This window comes from Phocoena sinus, chromosome 20 (genome assembly GCF_008692025.1).
Source record: "Phocoena sinus isolate mPhoSin1 chromosome 20, mPhoSin1.pri, whole genome shotgun sequence".
Lineage (NCBI taxonomy): Eukaryota > Metazoa > Chordata > Mammalia > Artiodactyla > Phocoenidae > Phocoena > Phocoena sinus.
In genome coordinates, this window is record NC_045782.1 from 56855106 (window position 1) to 56874611 (window position 19506).

The following is a 19506-nucleotide window of genomic DNA, read 5'->3' on the forward strand; positions in this document are numbered from 1 at the left end:
TTGTAAAGAGCAGGCACTAGGGCTGCTTGTTTATTTGTGTTCCCTAGTAGTGGTGATGGATTGTGCTGAACCAAACTAACTTATACCCCTACTCTCTCTCTCTCTCTCTCAACTTTATGACACAAGTCAGAACGCCAGCCCTGGACAATGCATCCCAGCTGGACCGTTTGGAATCAAATCTATATGTCTGCTCCCATTAGCACTATCCTCTCAACCAATGATTCCCAAACGTCAGCGTGTATCAGAATTGGACCTCAGTGTGTGCAGAACCGTATGAGCTGGTAAGAATCAGCTTATTGAAACTGCACATTCCTGGTCCCACTTCCAAAGACCCCGATTCACTAGATCTAGGGGATGACCCTGGAATTTACCTTTTTACAAACACCCCAGGTAATTCAAATCCATAGGCTGCACTGTGGAGGCATTATGTTTTGGTCATGAACAGAAACCTCTGGACTTTCTAGCTCAGAATAAGAGAAGAGTGAGTCCAACACCAAATCAGTATCAGTTTTCTGAATCCCGCTCCGTTCTGGATCTGCCATTGACAGTAGTCTAATTGCCTCTCTCCTCTCTCACTGCCTGCTGAGACAGCAGGTAAAGGTAACGTTGTCCTCATACACATCTATACAGTAACAAAATCTCTTAGGGACACAGATGTCTGCAGTTAGCATAGTTATTTCATTCTACGTCTCTTACCTATTGCTCTTTCAACAGGACCATCGAGATTCCTAAGGTTTAGATATTCTAACTAAATGTAATATTTAACATATTCTGGGGTCAGATCTTAAAAGTCCTGATTTTTTTAAATTTTATTTTTATTTTGGACGCGCCGCACGGCATACGGGATCTTAGTTCCCCGACCAGGGATCCAACCCATGCCCCCTGCAGTGGAAGCGTGGAGTCTTACCCACTGGACCGCCAGAGAAGTCCCCAAAGTTCAGATTTTTTTAATACTCTTTTTCAAACCACGTCCCGGATACCTGAGCACACACGGACCCACATATACAGGTATCAATTATTCCACAGGTGTTTGTTAATTTCAGCTCCATGCCTTCGATGTAAGAGTTCCTATGAAAGCAGGAAAAGGAGGGGGAACATGTCGGCCCCGTGCTCGTGGAGTTAGCGCCTAGTGTAGAAAACCAACCACACAAACAAGAAACAACTAGTCGTGTTTTAAGTAACATATGAACATGTGTACAACAGAAATAAGTGCAACCTTCACAGATTGAAGAGCTCTTGTGTTTAAATGTTGACTGTTGTTTTCATGATTTAATTCCTGGAAATAGAGGGCTTGATATTTAGCTAGACTGAAAGGAAACACAAGTGCCCTTTGCGTTTCCTCCTCCTAATTTCTGCCGTGGCTCAGATTCCCTGGCCTGCTCAGGGACCTCTGTCTTAATTGTCTCCTGGATACAGACAGATCTGGTTTCCCTAATAACCATAAGAGATGCTTCAAGGGAGGAACAATGTCTTGTATTTCTTCTTCATCTCCTACAGGGTCCCAAGTTGTTATTTTATTCTAACCAATAGTTCAGCCCCTCCGGGACACCAGGCTCTGTGTGAGAGGCTACAGCTGCAGAGGTATAGCCTGAGATCCCTGCCTCCAATGATTTCCCTTCATTCCTTCTGCAAAAACTTCTCAAGCATTTCCCAAGTGATAAACCCTGTCCTCAGAGCCCGCAGTCCTTAGGTAACAGCCTCCTTCTACACTTGAGGAGGTCATGCTCCAGCGAGGAATGCAGATGTGTACTGGATTCGACTGCAAGGGCTGCTGTAACTAAGGGCCACAAGCTGGGTGGCTGAGACAACAGAAGTATAGTGTCTCACAGTTCTGGAGGCCAGAGTCTCAGATCAAGGAACTGGCAGGGTTGGTCTCCCCTGAGGGCTAGGAAGGCAGATCTGCTCCATGCCCCTTCCCTAACTGCTGGTGGTTTGCTAGCCATCCTTGGCCTTCCCTGGCTTGTGGAAGCAGCACCCTGATCTCTAACTTCATCCTCACGTGGAATTCTCCTTATGTGCATACACCTCTGTGTCCGAAGTCCCCCTCTTTATAAGGACACCAGTCATACACTCTACTCCAGTATGACCTCATCTTAACTGACAGCATCTGCATCGGCCCTACTTCCAAATAAGGTCACCTTCTGAGGTATGAAGAGTTAGGATTTAAACATATAAATTTGGGGGGGTACAGAATTCAAACCGTAAAGCAAACAAACCACTAAACTCAACGTGAGGGACACAGATGAGGCTGGGGAGGGAGCCAGGGCCCAAAACGTGGAGAGTCAGTGCAGGAACCCAAGGGAAAGGCTCATTTCTGGGAGAGAGAAGGAGAGATTTAGACAAACCCTGAGGACAGTGACCTCTGCCTGGTCAACTCTGCCTGTAGGGTTTCCACTCTCCCACCCCAACCTTATTCACACTTCCTATCTGACTTCCACACGCCCTTTTGCCCTTGACCTTTGTGGGGCAGGGAAAACACGCTGCGATAGTCCCTACTTGAGTCAGGAATACTGTTTCCTGAATTGAGCTCATACAAAAGACTCTACTGAGCGAGCAGGACCCCGTGGGTGCGCGAGAGGTGAAGTCATAAGACGTGTGATGGCTTCATGGCCACGTCCTCTGCCGGCCCAGAAACGCAGCCTCGTTATTACGGATGCAACACCGACCCACGGCCGACTTCTTCACCCTCTGGCATGGATGCCTAATTAGACACGTCCGAAGCTGCAAAGTTTCTTAGAAACTGGAGACCAGTTCGAAATTAACTGCAGAGAAAAAGAAGAAGGTGGTTCAGAAAAAACCCCTAAAAATCCTGCCAGCACCCAGCTGAGAGGAGCAGCTGGCAATAGTATCACCTCGGGACTGCTCACTTGGACTAGGCATTTTAGGCCACTACGTTGTGTTGCTGACAATCGTCCCTTTTGGGCATCTTCCTTTTCAGTACTTTTCTATTTTTGTCCCACTCACATCTCGAACCCGTCCCAGTGTACGACAGGAACCAAGAAGTAATCATATTTCTGGCAAACACATCTTTCACACGTACCGCGTGCCGTTCAAAGCAAGTTACAGGCTTTAAGTGGCTCACGCCACACAATAACCCTGCGGGGTAGGATCTGTTACCACGTTCCCTTACAAATGATGGGGATGGCAAAGGCCACAAGGATCTCCCGCCGAACCACAGGAGCAAGAACTCTGGTCTGAACCCACAAGTCCAAGTGTGTCTGAGGGTTCTTGACTCCAGCAGGGAAGGACGGGGTTAAAGACCGGGGTCCCCAGACGCGGGAGGGAACCGCTGCTGCCTGGGCGGCAGGGCAGCTCGCTCAGGCGAAGATGCCTTTCGCTCCACATCCAGCAGGCGGGGGGGCGGGTTTCGGTGAGCACTTCGCCATCCCACCAGGTCATTAAACAGAGCAGCCCGGAGTTCAGGGCCAGGCAACTGCCTCTCCCTCTTCCTCAACGGGAAAATGGAGTGGGGAAGTAGAAGTGACCTCACAGGATATCGGGAGAAAGCCTGAATCATGTGGGCGGACCCGCCTTCACACCCAGCTCACCGCAAAAGTTCGGAGTGGGGTCATGCGGGCGGGGGTGGAGTCCAGCCCCCCCCCTTCGCTGCAAGACAGATTTCCTCTCGGTACAGTGCAGGCGCAGTTGGCACCAAACTCCCTCCAAACAGGAAGTCGCCAAGATGCTAGGTGGAACCGGTGCCTTTTTTTTAAAGGTCAAACTTTTTCCTTGGCTAAGCGGCTGTTTCCCGAGCGCCTAGTACGTGCCAAGCACATGCACACGACACGCAGTCCTTATGGATCAAGTGGGTGCTCTGCGGGAAGATGCAAAGAGAGAAAAGCCCACACACGCGCGCGCGCACACACACACCTGGCAAATCTTACAGGAGAAAGGCTTTCCGGGAGCTGTCTTGTTTTCTAGGAAATCAACATGAAAATCGAAGGTCTCGCGCGCACACCGCGGGAGCCCCACCTTCCCCGCACCAAGCGCCCGGCCTGAGCCCCGGGCAGGGCAAGCGGGGGTCCCGGGCGAGGGCGGAAGGCGCGCGCGCGGCGGGGCGGGTGACCAGGTAGACCGGCAGGGCCGGAAGAGGGCTCGGAGTTGGCTGGCGGGCGGCGCCGGAGGCAGGTGCCAGCGGGAGTGGGCGGGGGCGACCCGGCGTCACCCTCCTCCGGGGACCGGGCGCGCACACCAGCTCGGCCCGCGGAGCCGGGGGCACGGGCGTCCCCGCCGCCCGCAGGAGGAGCCCGAGCGGCCGCATCCTCCGGAGAGACGCCGCGGGCTCCGCAGCCGCCCTCCCCCTTCTCCGAGAGGCGAGCGCCGCCCGTCCCCGTGCCCCGAGCCTCCACCTGCCGCGGAGTCCCGGGCTGCCGGGCGCGGGGCTGAGAAGGTGCGAGAAACAGGGGCCCGGGAGACAGCGGCTCTCGGGGACCGCTCCGCGCAGAGAGGGGACGCCCTTCCACGCCGCCAGCCCCCGCGCGTTCGGCGCCCCGGCCCCGAGTTCAAGGGCCACCACCCTCGCAGGGGGCTCTCCGCGCGGGCAGCGCCCAGTCCCGGGGCTCCGGCGCCTCGCCCCACCACCACCACCCCGCGGCGGGGCCATGCCGGGGCTGCGCCGGGACCGCCTGCGGACCCTGCTGCTGCTGGGCGTGCTGCTGGCCGCCGACCTCTACTTCCACCTCGGGCCCCGGGTACGGCGCCGGCTGCGGCCCCGGGAGCGCCCGCCCGGCTGCCCGTGCGCCCACCGCGCCGCCACCTCGGCCCCTCGGCCGGCCGCGCGCCACGCTCCCCCGGCCGAGCCGGACGGCGGCGGCCCCGGCTCCAAGCTGCGGGCCCTCTTCGCGCACCCGCTGTACAACGAGCCGGAGAAGCCGCCGCTGCTGGGGCCCGAGGACTCGCTCCTGGCCGGCCCCGAGGCGCTGCGCTATTACCGGAGGAAGGTGGCCCGCTGGAACAGGTGAGACCCCGCGCTCCGGCGCCCGGCCCCCGAGCCGATCTCCGCGCGAGGAAGAGCTTCTGGGCAGCAGCGCCAGCAGGAGGTGCTCCCAGCTGCTCTCCCCGCGAGCCCCTGGGGGTCCATCCTGAGCCCCTTCTGTTCCCCGGGCCATCTCCCCCCTCTTTCTCCTGGCCCTGATGTGGAAAGCCGCTGCCGGACTTCGGTTTTCCAGAATGAGGTTCCCCAGCAGAGCAACTCGAGAGAGAGCTGCTTCGAACCCGGCACCTACCTCTAGACCTGGGCGCCTTCCACGAACCGAGGCTACGCCCGCCACCCGGCTCTTCCCCTTTGCTTATTCCTCTGCCCGGGGTCAGAGATCACGAGAGGTCACCCGGGCAGAAAGTCAGTGGTCAGTTTCCTGAAATGGTCGCCATGCTGTGCAAAGTGGCTTGTCCCGTGAGTCTTACGACCTGCAGGCGGTTTTATTATCGTGGGGATTTGAGCACTGGGAAGATAAAAATCTACCTGGGGATTTTGTTTAAATCCAAGGCAAAATATAGAGGGAAAAAAAGCCAAACATGTGTAGGCTAACATTAAGAAGGATTTTGTGTGTGTGTGAAAGGACAGGGTGGGAGGGTCCTTTGGAGAAGCTGGAATGGTCAGTTCTGAGGTCCCCAGCTGATGACAGAAGGCCTTCATAGGAGTTAGGACTCTGTTTTGAAGTACACACTGGTCTGCAGATCACTCAGTCCACTTTCGGACCGCACCCATCACTTTTCTTAATACAAGAGATTTCCAGATTAGATGTCTTTGCTGGCTTTATAGTCCCTCTGGAGGATGGGTAGACATTAAACGCCTATGGAAGGTCAGCGCTAGCCCAGTTTTACTGCTCGTTACTCTGTAGTGCTGAGACTGACCAGGGGTGGAGGGGGCCTTCAGAAAGCAAAAAGAAAAAAAATTGAGAGTTACTGGCCAAAGTCACTGTGGTGTGTTTCCGTTGCAACTGGCTGATGATTTTGTATTAAAAAGAAAGTGGTTCTCGGTTCTCTTGTTGATTGGACGCAATAAAAAGGCAGTTTGAGATTGCTTCTCAGGCACTGTCATTTTCGATATTACCTTTATTTCATCAATAACGTGCAGGTCAGTGAGCTAGGAAGTTTTGCCCTTGGAAGATTATCTCCACGTCCATTGAGGATCTGAGAAGGGACTGTGGGAGAAGTTGCTTGCTTTTGTCAATGTCGATCAATATTCACTTAACTCACATTTCTGTGGCCTTAAACTTCCCTACGTTACTTTTGTCCTTACGGAGAGTCGAAGGGAATCTTTTGGAAGAAAAGCGAAAGTCTTTCTCACCAATCTGTCCTACAGACAATTTTGAGCTTGATTTCTGTGCCATTATATGTCAGAAGAACACATTTACTGACCAGGAATGATCTTGGGCACTTAACGGAGGTTTGATGGGGACTGGTGACCTTGCTGTATTCGGCGCTAACAGAGTAGTTTCGTGTGGTTGGTTGAACATGACAGTTGTGGTACCTACTCATCACTACCTTTTAATACTTGAGATCTCAGGTGAGGTTTGTGGGCTATAACAGGAGGGGAGCTACACTTACAAGTGTTGAAACCGGACCCCAGAGGCAGAGAACCTTCACCCAAGCTGCATTGTAAATGTCAAGGCAAGGATTTTAATACGTGTATATACCAGGGCTAAAAATGGAATGTGGAAGACTCATTAGCCAGGGTGCATTGGAATTGCACTCAAAGTTCTATTGTGAGAGATAGTCACTCGTTACTTTTAAGTGAGACAGCGCCCTGACGACGTGAGGACACATAAAAAGTACCTGCTGCGATGTGCAGGGCCAACCAACGCTCCAGATTTCGGTGCAGACGATTAGAACGAACAGCAAAGGAAAAAAACAACAACAGGGAGGGACCTTGCCAATTGTTTCCCTCTTGCACAGACAAGCCCCCCTTGTTTGTAGCCACAACCCAGCCAGTACTGAAAAGCCAGGCCTTTCTAGACATATGTGGATGCCACCCTACCAGTAATTACTTAGCATCATTAACTGCTATCCAGAATAATTGTAGCAGTAAACCAATCTGCCTCACCGGGAGCGGCGCAGGTAATAAACTAGCCAAATCAGCATTTCCTCCCCAGTGGCCCAGAGGAGCCCATTAGTCTGAGTGAATGATTTTTTTATTTTAACCCACCACACTAATAAGTACTGGTATGAAGTCAGAACGTATCTTTCTATAACTTGAGCTCGTCACCAATAGGAGTTAGGACACGGCCCGCCTTTTCCCCCGCAGCACGTCTCTTTTTGATTTCAGTGGCAGATGGAGCTTATACACTGTTTGGAACGTTTCAGGTTCTCGATCGGTATTTGTTCACGGGGTGTCAACATGTAGTTGACACGCTGGGTAGGGTGTGCTATCCTCGTGCTGTCACGAAGCTTTCTGCAGACCTCCTCAACGAGCTGCTCTTCCCTCCCTTCCTCTCTTTTCCCCCTCGCGGTGTAACTAAGCACGGCAGCAATCCAAGTTAAAAATGCAGTCGGGGAAAATGTCTCTGTCGTGCCATGGGCCGCTGATCACAGCGAGCGGTCCAACACGTTTGGCACCTCTCTTGACTGGAGAAGAGAGCACACAGGGAGCCCGGGAAGTGGGGTCGTCACTATTTCAGACCTTAAACCAACAAGCCAGATGAAGCCTTTTCCTTTCAAAGCAGTGGTGGAGGGCAGCGCTCACCTGCAGCCCAGGTTCAGGCTGTCGCTGCCCTTACGTCTTAGAGGCTGAGCTCTGGGTCCCTTCCCCGCCCAGCAGCTGCCCGAGCCAGACAGCATCTGTCCTTTGACATGTCAGAGCCGGTCAGCTTGGCTTGGCCGTTTGCCCTCATATCTTTGGTCGGTTCCTCTGTAACCCTCCGGTCTGACAGTCAAGGTCAGACAGGGTCATGCCTGCCTGGTGTAAGAACTCCGGCAGCTACAGCACAGGTGCAAGTTTTCCACTCTCTGCTTTTCTTTCTTGACCTCATCCTCAGGTATCAAGAAGGTTATATTTTCCTACACTTACCGAGTCAGCATTTCTCAAACACGTGTGTGTACCTGTGTCTTTCCCTCCATCGGATGCCCCTGTCTTCCGCCTTCACACCTCCACCGCTTGCCTTCGCTGAAGAAAGCCTGGCCCTGAGTCTCCCTTTGAAAATCACAGCAAAGAGACAGCTTTGCAAGAATGACAGCTGTTTGAGGGAAGTAACTTGGCTCCGGCTTTTCCCGGAGAAGCTATGAGAAGATCCAGAAGCCGAAGCAGTTGTAGGAGAGCGGCAGCAGGTGGGGGGGGGGGGGTGGGTGATGCCAGAAGAGACGGGCAAGAATTCATCTGGGCATGAGAGTGGTCTGGCCTAGGAATTGCTGGAGAAAAAGCTTCTTCCCACCGTGGCATCCGGGGAATAGAAAATAAAGTGTCTCTATTCTCATCCCCTCCTTTTCATCTCTTTCCACCTTATCTCATGCTGGCCCAAGATTGTTTGGAGCACAGGGTTATTGAGAACAGGCAGTTCAGCTCACAGAGCAGATAAAAGCCCGGGGTCTTACTCAGGGGTGCCGGCCACTTGTCATTCACCCAGAGTCAGCAGGACCTGGGCCCCTTGTTCGATTCTTCCGCCAGTGATGCCAGGCTGAGAAAGGAAATGAGCCTCCTGGGATTTGAAGAGGGGCCTCAGCCACCACCTGTATGTGGCTAGCAGAAGGAGTGGGGATCCGGACTTGCATTTCTCTTTTCTCCCAATTAGAGCCTTGCTTGGCCGGTTGGGAAAAGCTGTGATTTTAGTGGTTTCTGAATCCCTGGATTTGTAGCTGGAGGAAACCTCTCCACTCTTCTCGGAGCCAAAAGCTCCAAGCAGATGGTTTCAGAGAGAGCTCATCCAGAGGCCGTTTCCAGGTTCCTGCCCCCTCATGTCAAAGCTCAGTTCTCATTGCAGTCAGCTCGGCAAAGACCTAAACCAGGGTGGGTACCAGTGTGCATCCAAGGAGGACGGCACTTCCCGTCTCCAGCTGCATCAGAATGAAGCCCGTCGGCCAAGAACTGGAAGATGCTCACCAGCTGTTCCATTGGTCCCAACCGCTGACAGCCCCCTTTTACCCCAACCAAATTCTCATCCCTCTGGGAACTCCACTTGGTAGTTCTTTGCATGCAAATCCTCCTACCTGAGACATGCTTGGTAGGTGCCAGGTACTTGACATATACTTGCTAACTCAGGCCTCACAATTTCCTGAGAAGTAGGTGCAGGATTCCAAGATGCGCTCCCTAGAGGCCAGGCCCTGGGTGTACACACACCTCATTATCCAAGCCAGTGCTCATCTAGGTACTGCAGTAAAGGGAATTTACAGATGTAACTGAAGTCCCAGACCGGTTGACCTTGGGATAGGGAGATTACCCAGGTATGCCGGACCTAATCACATGAGCCCTTTAAAAGCAGAGTTTTCTCTGGCTGGTCAAAGAAGAGGAGGTCAGAGACTCTGCATATGACAAGGGTTGGATGTCCCATTGCTGACTCAGAGATGGAGGGGCCATGTGGCAGGAGAGATGAGTGACCCTCAGGGTCTAAGATGGGCCCCAGTCAACAGCCAGCCAGGAAACAGGGACCTCAGTCCTACAGCCACAAGAAATGAATGCTGCGAACAGCAAGAGTGAGCACGGAAGCAGATCCTTCCCCAGAATCTCCAGGCAAGAACTCTACCTAGCTGATGACTTAACTTCACCCTTGTACAGCCTGTGCAGGGAACTCCGTCACGCTGAGCTCGATTTCTGACCTATAGCTCGGGGTATAATCAGTGGGTATTGTTTAAGCCACAAGGTTGGAAAACTAGTTCAGCACTGTGTTTACTTCATCTTATGGAGGAAACTGGGGATGGGAAGGTGGTCATAACTTGTCTGCGTAAGTCAGGCAGCCTTTGCACCCAGAGGCTGTCTGGCTCTAGAATCCATGCTCTCTGACCAGCAGCTCTCATCCTCTGCATCCTTGGACGTCCACGGGTGCTCGCTCGCTTTTCCGCTCTGGAAAGGCTTTTCCGACGACTTCCGCCCACTCTGGTCCCTCCCTGACTAGACTCATCCTCTCCCTATACCATCACGTTAATCGTTATGACCGTGCAGCTTCATGGCAGCTGTCATGTGAGCATGAATGACCACTTGCTCCAGGCATGAAAAGCCCCCAGCTTGCACATGGTTGCACGAATACATCTGTTTCATGGTTCCCCGCAGGGGAGAGCCAGAGTAAACATCTGTGGGACAGATAATGGGGGGCAGACAACCTCAGGATTTGGAGGCCGTTAGTCAATGGCTTGCACCCCTATGGGAGAGAAGAAGCCTTGAACAAAAACAATTTTAACCGTGAAATTATCCCACCCATAACCTGGCTCTTTCTCCCTATAAAAGGCAAAGGCAAAGCCAGCCTGCTGAGACATCCTGGAATTTGGATCTGGGGTGCTCTCCCTACTGCAGTAGCGTAAATAAAATCAATTTCCAAAAAAAAAAAAGCCCTGAAGGAAAGTTGAAAAGGTGCCGTTTGCCAAGAAGAGAGAATTTCCTCAGCTCCCTGAACTTTCTGAGGAAGAGCCGCCAAAAAGTCACTCACTCACGAAAAGTGGGAACCACAGAGAGACCCTGACTTAGCCGGAGCAATCCCCACTCACCCCTTGGTAGGTGCTGACCTGTGTTTTCCTTGTGATTATTCATTAAACTGGAGGGCGATGAGAACCTGTGGATTCTGCTGAAGTCGGCTTTCGTGTGGCTAAAAGCCAAGTGAGGATTCTACACAGCTGCAGCTCTAGGGGAGCAGAAGTCCCTAGGAGTAAGGACGTCTGCGTACCTGTCGTTATAGGCAGGCACACACATATATGCCTAAGGAAAACCATGGTACGGAAAAAGGAAAGGCCTAGTTCTTTTTATGGCCTGCCACTTGGCAGGATGTCCTGTGGTTGAAACGTGAAATCAAGACAGAACTGAGCTTGAGTGCCTTGGAGATGCCAACATCCAATACTGTCGATCCCTGGAGGCTGACCTTGGAAGCCAAGAACTGGAGACCACCAGCATCCTCGGGCTTGAGCAAGAAGCACAGTTAAGAACCAGAAAAGGGCCTATTTTATCAGATTCTCTAGTAACCAACCAGGTAAACTTGGGAAGTCACGGGATAGAAAATAGCACAGGACTATGGTTCCCAAGAAGCCAGGAACGTGTACCAAAATTCAGCAAAATGTGGAGAGTAGAGAGAAACTTGAGGAGTCGTTGGCCCAGGGGCAGATGAATTGAGGCACTGGACCATAAAAGACAAGATGGCCTGGGGAGAGATGGGAATTTAGACAGTGTGGGAGAGATGGATGGGTTAGAAAAGAGCTCTGCTGGCAGAAAAAGACCAGAGCTGTTCAGCCCTGGGAAGTCAAGTTCAGCTCTCAGAGAACAAACTTGCCTTCAGCTGTCTGTACCTGGGTCGAGCTCTGTAGTTCGTGGGTACGTACTTTTCGTGATGCTCACCAAAACGGAGCCTGGGGCTTCCCTGGTGGCGCAGTGGTTGAGAGTCCGCCTGCCGATGCAGGGGACGCGGGTTCGTGCCCCGGTCCGGGAAGATCCCACGTGCCGCGGAGCGGCTGGGCCCGTGAGCCATGGCCGCTGAGCCTGCGCGTCCGGAGCCTGTGCTCCGCAACGGGAGAGGCCACAGCAGTGAAAGGCCCGCGTACCGCAAAAAAAATGGAGCCTGTATGGAGGGACAGATTGTCTCTTCTGGCCAATGCAGTCATCCCGGTTTCGTCGGTTTCAGTGGGCTTTTCTATTTCTCTGGTTCACTTTCTTCAGCGGCTGAAGAGTGACAAATCCTGTAGGGAAAGTGTGTTTATCTGCACTCACAGCCCAGCTCACGATTTTTCACTCTGAGTTAAAGAATTCTGCACAACCAGCGGCTGCTTATTTATGCCTCTTCTGTGCTCCTCTTGGGCGCTCAGAGATGCTGGGGGAAGTCAGACTGACCAGCCACAACTCCATCGTCAAGTCAAGCCCCGATTAACCACCCTTTCGTTGCAGGGGTTTTTTTTGTGTTTGTTTTTTTTTTGTAACTGGGGTCACTGGATCCTACTGAGTTCAAGTGATGAGGTCTCTATTTCCCTTAAGTTTTATGCGTACTTTGCATTCTGTGCATATGTTTATTTTCTTAGGAAACAATACATTGTATTTGCAAAGCGTTGCCTACACTCATCAGAGTACTTTGATGTCAAATGACAGAAACCCAACTCCCACCGACGCAAGCACTTAAAGGAAATGTAGAGAATCGTACCCAAAATTCCGTGACGTCAGCTGTCTCTACTCTCCCTACGCTTAGTTCTTCCTCTTGTTGTAATCCCCTCTTGCGGTTTCAAGCCCCCAAAACCCTGGGACCAGAGAGAGAAAAGGGCTTCTAAAATTTCCGGAAAGAAAGACCCTGGGCAAAGCCACTGACTGGCCAGGCCTGGGGATACGACTAGGCTCTGGAGGGTTATGATTGGTCCAGTTCTGAGGAGCATGCCCAGGCTTCAACCAATCACTGACGCGGGGGAGGTGGCGTCACTGGAAAGTCTCCACTGAGCTCTCCATTCAAGCCACGTGGCTCAGTGTGGGAAGAGCAGTTCCCCCAAACCTGGCTGGGTGCCCAGACCTCAAGTGACCCACGAGAACTTATGTGACCAGAGTGATGCTAGAAAGTTTCTCAACTTGTGCTTGCTGCATTTTTAAAAACAAATTCGTTCGTAACAGATTCCTAACGTGCAGAACTTTTACACCAACCATTAAAATTACCGCAAGAAGATAGGAATCTTTATTTATTTGGGCTTTCTCTTAAATCAGCCGTGCTCTCTTCGTGGGAGCCTAAAGAAGGAATTCCTGTGGACCCATTAATGGGCTAGTGTCTCTTTCTCCCAAAACTCAACTGAGAGCCAAGATGCCTGAGTGTTAATCCCAAGAGAAACGCTTACCTTCTCCAGGCCTACGTTCCTCCTTTTGACATGAAGAGGGTGGTTCCCAAAGGCTCTGACGGCTGTTTTCCAAGCTCTGCACATCTTCAACCAGGATTTCTTCTGAGTGAACATATGGGACAAGCATTTTCCCAGCATGTCTCATGAACTTCCAGGGTTCCTGGAGGTGCTTCACAGGTTCTGCAAATGATTGAATTTGCATTTTGAAAGTATATACTTTAAGGCAGTTTTGACATAATATGAGAAAATGCACACCTGATTGTGTTATGCACACTGTGGCACACTGAGCCTGCCACGGGTAATTTATGTGGACAGATGACTTTCCTCCCATCTTTGCTTCATCGAGGAGTGTCCTGACATTGCAAGGAGAGCTGTTAAAAAACTGTCTCCTGTCCCAATGACTTCTGTGTGTTTATCAGGATTTTTTTACACTCTGTTCCCAAAATAATATGCAGAAATTAAGTGGGTACTGAAATAAGACTATCCTGTCCTCCATTCCCCCCCCCCCGATTTTGAGTGCTTGAGTCCATAATCCTATTATCCCTCTTGTTCTTATTAACTTTAAAAAATAATTTGACATATTTGACCATATACATTCAACTTATACCAAAAAGTTATGTTTGACCTATTTTAAACATTGGGGATTCTGTGTAAGATTTCTTTTGAAAAGAAAGTTCCACTTATAGAAAAAATTTGAAAACCACTGATTTGGCATATACAGAAATAGCGTAGATTCCTTTCCTTTTTTCCTAAAATCGATGTGCCTGCAACCCAAGCCTCGTGCCCCCCTCGTCTCCCAGCCCCAGCTGTTATCACGCATTCTCTCTGATAACCAAGCCCCCACCATGACTTTGCCAATGCTCCTGGCCACTCGAGCATAAAAGAGCCACTTTTAGGTCCTGTGTACTCTCTGCTTTTGTTTCCTCCAATACTTGGTGACTTAAAACAAGAACCATTTACTTCTCACGATTCTGCAGGTGAGCGATTTGGGCTGGGTTCAGCCAAGCAGTTCTTCTAGTCTCTGCTGGACTCCCTCAGGCATCCGTGGTCTACATCTGGGATGTACTTCCTCCTATGGAGTCCCGTGTCTAGGACCTGGGCTGAGATGATGATCACGGCTCCACGTGGCCTCTCATCCCCCAGTCCAGCCAATCGGTCTTGTTCACGTGGTAGCAGCAGGGTACCAAGGGAGAGCGGAAGTGTGCGTAGCCTCTTGGGGTCCTGGCTAAAACCTGATGAATGTCACTTCTGCAACATTCGATTGGCCCCAGTAGATCCAAGGCCACCTGGGGAGATGCAGCTACCATGGCCATGGAAGTGGAGGTGGTCTGCACACCTTAGTACTCTTATTGTGAGCAAAGGCTTGAGGGTCGTCTTCTCTCCTGGTGAGTTGTTGGGCGCTGGACAGGCAGCTCTCAGGGGTAAGACCCCTTCCTGTGCGTCAATGGGAAAAATAATATAACCCTTCACAAATCTAGTGAAGCTGCTGTGGACCGAATTGTGTCCCCACAAATTGTGCTGACTTAGGCTCGTATCCACCTCAGTGCCCGGGGCAGCGTGCCGAAAGCCATCTCTGAAACTGTCTCCCTCCTCCCGGTACGGTCCTTCCAGCCTCTAGAGGCCTCTCGGCCTCCCTGACTCCCAGACAAGATGGGCTCAACCCCTTCCTTGGGGCCACGTGTTTAGCTCTTCAATTATTCTCTTTTCAATCTATTTATGGATAGACTTTAAGTCCACCTTCTTCTGCAGGCCATCTTTGAGGTCAAAAGCTGAAAACTGGCTTTTGTCTCTCTTTGCATTCCTCCTATAGTAACTCTAATCCTCCCCAAGGCCACAGGTGCTCTGATTGAGTGGAAAGAGTACACAGCATCCTCTCAGAAGGATTTTAAAGCTCGTTTTATAAACTTTTAAACACTTTCATATTAACCAACATAATATTTAGAACAGTTATGAAGGTTTGTTCTTCCTTATCAGGTGTATTAAGAGCCTGTATTTTATAAACAGATTTCCAAAGGCCATTATCTGTCCATTGATCTGTAAGGCATCTGTGAAAATAATTGTTAATATTGTTAACACCATGAATAGGCAGAGTCCTTTCTACTTCCTGAAGCTCTTTAAACAGTCTATAATTAGTTCATTACTGAAAAAGATTGGGCTTTACAGCCAGTAAGAGGTTGACCGGTGTACCCCCATGGAAAGATGTCCAGTCAATCCATATTTTATTATAAAGCAGTATCCCCTGGCATTGCCCCAGGCTGGCGAGGCTTCAGTGAGCTCCGTGTGGGACCCCTGATGAAAAAACTCGGCAAGAACCACAAGTGCTGCCTTGTCCTGAGACCCTCAAGAGGCCAGACCTCTCAGAGAACTCTCCACTGAAATGGACTAAAACGCCGTCAGTGCAACTCGAGGCCCTCAAAGCAACACATGGAAAAGTGTGTGCTCCCTGTTTATTATATCAGTATGTTATTATAATATAATGGTGAGAAGCTGAGATCTTCTCATGTAATTTGCTATTAAAAAATTAAATATGCCGGGACTTCCTTGGTGGCGCAGTGGTTGAGAGTCTGCCTGCTAAGGCAGGGGACACGGGTTCGGGCCCTGGTCTGGGAGGATCCCACGTGCCGCGGAGCGGCTGGGCCCGTGGGCCACAACTACTACTGAGCCTGCGCGTCTGGAGCCTGTGCTCCGCAACAAGAGAGGCCGCGATAGTGAAGAGGCCTACGCACTGCGATGAAGAGTGGCCCCTGCTCGCCGCAACTAGAGAAAGCCCTCGCACAGAAACGAAGACCCAACGCAGCCAAAAAAAAAAAAAAAAAAAAAAATTAAATATGCCATCCAGGATGGGTTTTCTACGACAAACTTTTCTGCCTCAGTAACCTGGACCCCTTTCAGGGATCCCTTTGTGAGCTGTATAGCAACAGCTGGATGCCTGACACATCCCCCTTCTAGGAAGCTGGAAGTCAAGTCTTTAAGCCATCAGATCTCTTGGCATTTCCTGAGCAGGGTCTAAAAAGAGAATTCAGTCTCTGTATTTGTTTCCTAGGGCTACCGTGACAGATTGCCACTGTTTAAGTCACTGTTGGTGGCTTGAAACAACGTAAATTTATTTTTTCACAATTCTGGAGGCTGCGATCTGAAATTGAGGTGTGGGGCAGGGTAGCAGGCCTTCCAGAGTGTCTATGGGAGAATCCATTCTGTGCCTCTTGCAACTTCTTTGGCTGCCAGCATCCCTCGGCTTGTGGCTGCATCACTCCAGCTCCGGCGTCCTTGATCACATAACCTCCTCTTCTATCTCTGTCTCTCTCCTCTAAGGACACACGTCGTGGATTTAGGACTCACCTGGTAATCCAAGACAATCTCATCTCAAGAGCCTTACTTACCTCTGCACACGCTCTTTTTCCAAATAAGGTCACTTTCACAGGTTCCGGAGATCAGGTCACAGACATCTTTTGGCGGAGCAGCATGCAGCCCGCTACAGTCGTGTGTCATGATGACCATAAAGGCCCTGCAGGTGCCATTTTATTTTTATTTTTTTAAAGAGACTTTTACCGTTTACCTAAAAGATTTACATAAAAAGAGTATTTTGTCGTTGACATTACAGATCTTGCTTTCTCTGCTAGAGCTTCTGATAGACATTCAGGGGCAGCGCGTTTAGGATGAAACGCTTGGCGGTGCCTGGAACGTAGGTCGTCAGGTTGTCATTTGGAACAGAGAAATAGACCCAGTAATTAGCTGAACTTGGACATAGGAACAAAGGTTCTTTACCAAGGTCGCGGAGTCGAACGGGATCGGTGAGTGTACCCAAGCCACGGACCTCTGTCCAGAGAGGGGCCGAAGGGCCGGGAGCAGCTTGGACTCTCCTCGGACAATTCTTTTGGACCTGCTGTGACAGGTGAGCCACCGGGTGATCAGTGCATCAAAGCCATGTGCCGTGGAATGCGACTGCAAAATGTTTGGCTGGAAAAATATTAAAAATAGATGATAAGCCAATGCCCACCTTAGGTATTAGAGAACCATCAATAAAGCAACCATTGGACGCCAGTGTGAGCCGTGTAACTTACCAGGGGCCCCTCTGGGTTAAACTCATCGCAAACTGTACACCCCAGGTAACTGGATGAGGTGGCGTTCTGTTCTGTTATGGGCTGTAAATCCATTGAAAGGTCTGGGGGGTCGGCCCAAAACGATGATCTTGGATTTATAGCAGTTGATCTGCAGACCTTCTTTTTGGCAGGAACCAAGCTAGCGGTCTGTTTAGGCTACTTGTAATTTGTGATATTACAACCACTTTATCTGCATCTATGAAAATGCTTCTTTCTCACTCTCCGGGCAGGGGATGCTGTGCCTCACACACCCAAAATGGTTTTTTTATTATTAATTTATTTGTTTATTTATTTATGGCTGCCTTGGGTCTTCTTTGCTGCACACAGGCTTTATCTAGTTGTGGCGAGCGGGGGCTACTCTTTCGTTGCGGTGCACGGGCTTCTCACTGTGGTGGCTTCTCTTGTTGCGGAGCACGGGGTCTAGGTGTGCAGGCTTCAGTAGTTGTGGCTCGCGGGCTCTAGAGCGCAGGCTCGGTAGTTGTGGCGCACGGGCTTTGTTGCTCCGCGGCATGTGGGATCTTCCCAGACCAGGGCTCGAACCCGTGTCCCCTGCATTGACAGGTGGATTCTTAACCACTGTGCCACCAGGAAGCCCCCCAAAATGTTATTTACTCATTAAGGTATAAGTAAACAACCACGTGGGCCAGAACATTGGGCCCCACTGCAGATGATCTGCTGACTCTTTTCCTTCAGGTCAACTTGCAAAACTACCCACCCAGAGAGACCTTTCCTGCCCCTCCAACATAAGGGATCCCAGGACGCTCTTTTACCAACTCCTGCTTTATTTTCATCAGGGCTCTTATCACATGCCCTCTTGTCTATTGATATGCTTTGTGTATATCCTCATCAGCTTTTTAAGGAGGGATTGAATCGAGTGGATATAGCCATTTCCGGATCCCCAGAACATGTCACCGTTACCTCTTGGAAAAAAATTCTTTGCAGATGCAGTTAAGGATCTTGACGTGAGGAGATCCTGCTGGATTGTGTGGGTGGGCCCTAAATCCTATGACACGTGTCTTTGTAAGAGAAAAGCAGAGCGAGATTAGACACAGACAGAAAAGGAGGAGACTTTGTGACCAAGAAGGCAGAGGCTGGAGTGGTGTGGCCGCAAGCCAAGGAACGCCAGTAGCCACCGGAACGGGAAGAAGCAGAGGATTGATTCTCCCCTGCAGCCCCCAGAAGGAGCAGGGCCTGGCCCACGCCATGATTTCAGACTCTTGGCCCCAGAGCTCTGAGAATGAATTTCTGTGAAGCTCCCAAGTTTGAGGTCATTTGTTAGGGCCGCCACGGGAACTGAACAGAAGGCGGGATGCTGTTTGCTTCTTGGGCAGTGTAACCCCGGGGTCTAAAACACTGCCTGTGTATAGCAGGTACTTACTGAGTGTTTGGTAAACGAATGAATAAGGGAGCATCTCGGAGGCTTTGCAGTTGGGCAGCTCTGGGTTTCAATCCTGACTCTGCCTCTGAAGCACTGGGAGGCCTGAGGCTCATTTCCTCCTGCCTCTGTTTCCTGCCCTGTAAAGTGGGCTGCATACCTACCCCTGGGGGTGTCGGGAGGGCAGATTGAGGTCACGTGTGTAACACACGGGGCAGGGCGCCTGCTTCCTGCGGCCCTGAGTCACCAGTAGGTAAGGGACCACTAGTTAGTTATTGTGGTACGCTCCGTATGGGTTATCTGATAGCCACCAACAGCCAGCCGCGTTCATCGATGTTTGATGCCCAGTGGGTGGAGGAGAGGAGGAAGAAACAGCCTTTGTGGTTCCCAGACGCCAGGGAAAAGCACCCGTGCTTCCAGCCCAGCCCCTGGCCTGCCTGGCCTCAGCCTCAGCTGCTGCCAGAGGGAATGTGCGCGTGTTCATCTCTCTGCAGTCACTTTGACATCAGATACCCAGAGCTTGCGGGCGGGGGAAGACACAGACCTGGGGCAGCCTGCAATTAGTCTACTGACGTCAGAAATTCTATCCCAGCGTGTGTGCGTGCACGCACACACACACGTACACGTGTACACACACATCTTCACACACGCCTCCACACACACACATACATACACACATCCACATGTCCACACACACACGTACACACATACGCCTCCATATACACACATACACGTCTACACACGTATCCACATGCATCCACACACACTTGTATATACACACACCTACACATACACGTGTACATATGTATCCACATACATCCACACGTACACACACATCCACACACACACACACACACACCCTTCTGAGGGGAAACCAGCCAGCTAACGTTCCTCACTAACTTGACAGGAACCCTCCTTTCCCTTCCTCTCGTCTCCTTTTCCCAAGGCCTGTACCAAGCCAGCTAAGCAGGGCGCTCCCCGCTGGCTGGAGGCCTTTCCCCTGGCCCCGACCCTGCTGAGCCGGGGGCGCGGACCCTCCCTCCGTGCGCGGCACAGAGACGACCCCCACCCCGGACCGTCTCCTTTAGCCTCAGAGCC

At 51.2% G+C, this 19506-nt stretch overlaps 1 protein-coding gene across 3 annotated transcripts in view; it reads left to right on the forward strand.

Moving 5' to 3' along the window:
• Positions 1-4565: 4565 nt before the first annotated feature.
• The window catches only part of FAM20A (FAM20A golgi associated secretory pathway pseudokinase), a 51656-nt gene continuing 36715 nt past the window's right edge, over positions 4566-19506 (forward strand). For all 3 annotated transcript variants that reach the window (XR_004347491.1, XM_032616430.1, XM_032616431.1), the window contains exon 1: positions 4566-4957. Coding sequence is in view for 2 of the 3 variants with exons in the window: in XM_032616430.1 (XP_032472321.1) it covers positions 4602-4957 (356 nt within the window). In the remaining variant the exon portion in view is untranslated. The remainder of the gene's footprint in view (positions 4958-19506) is intronic.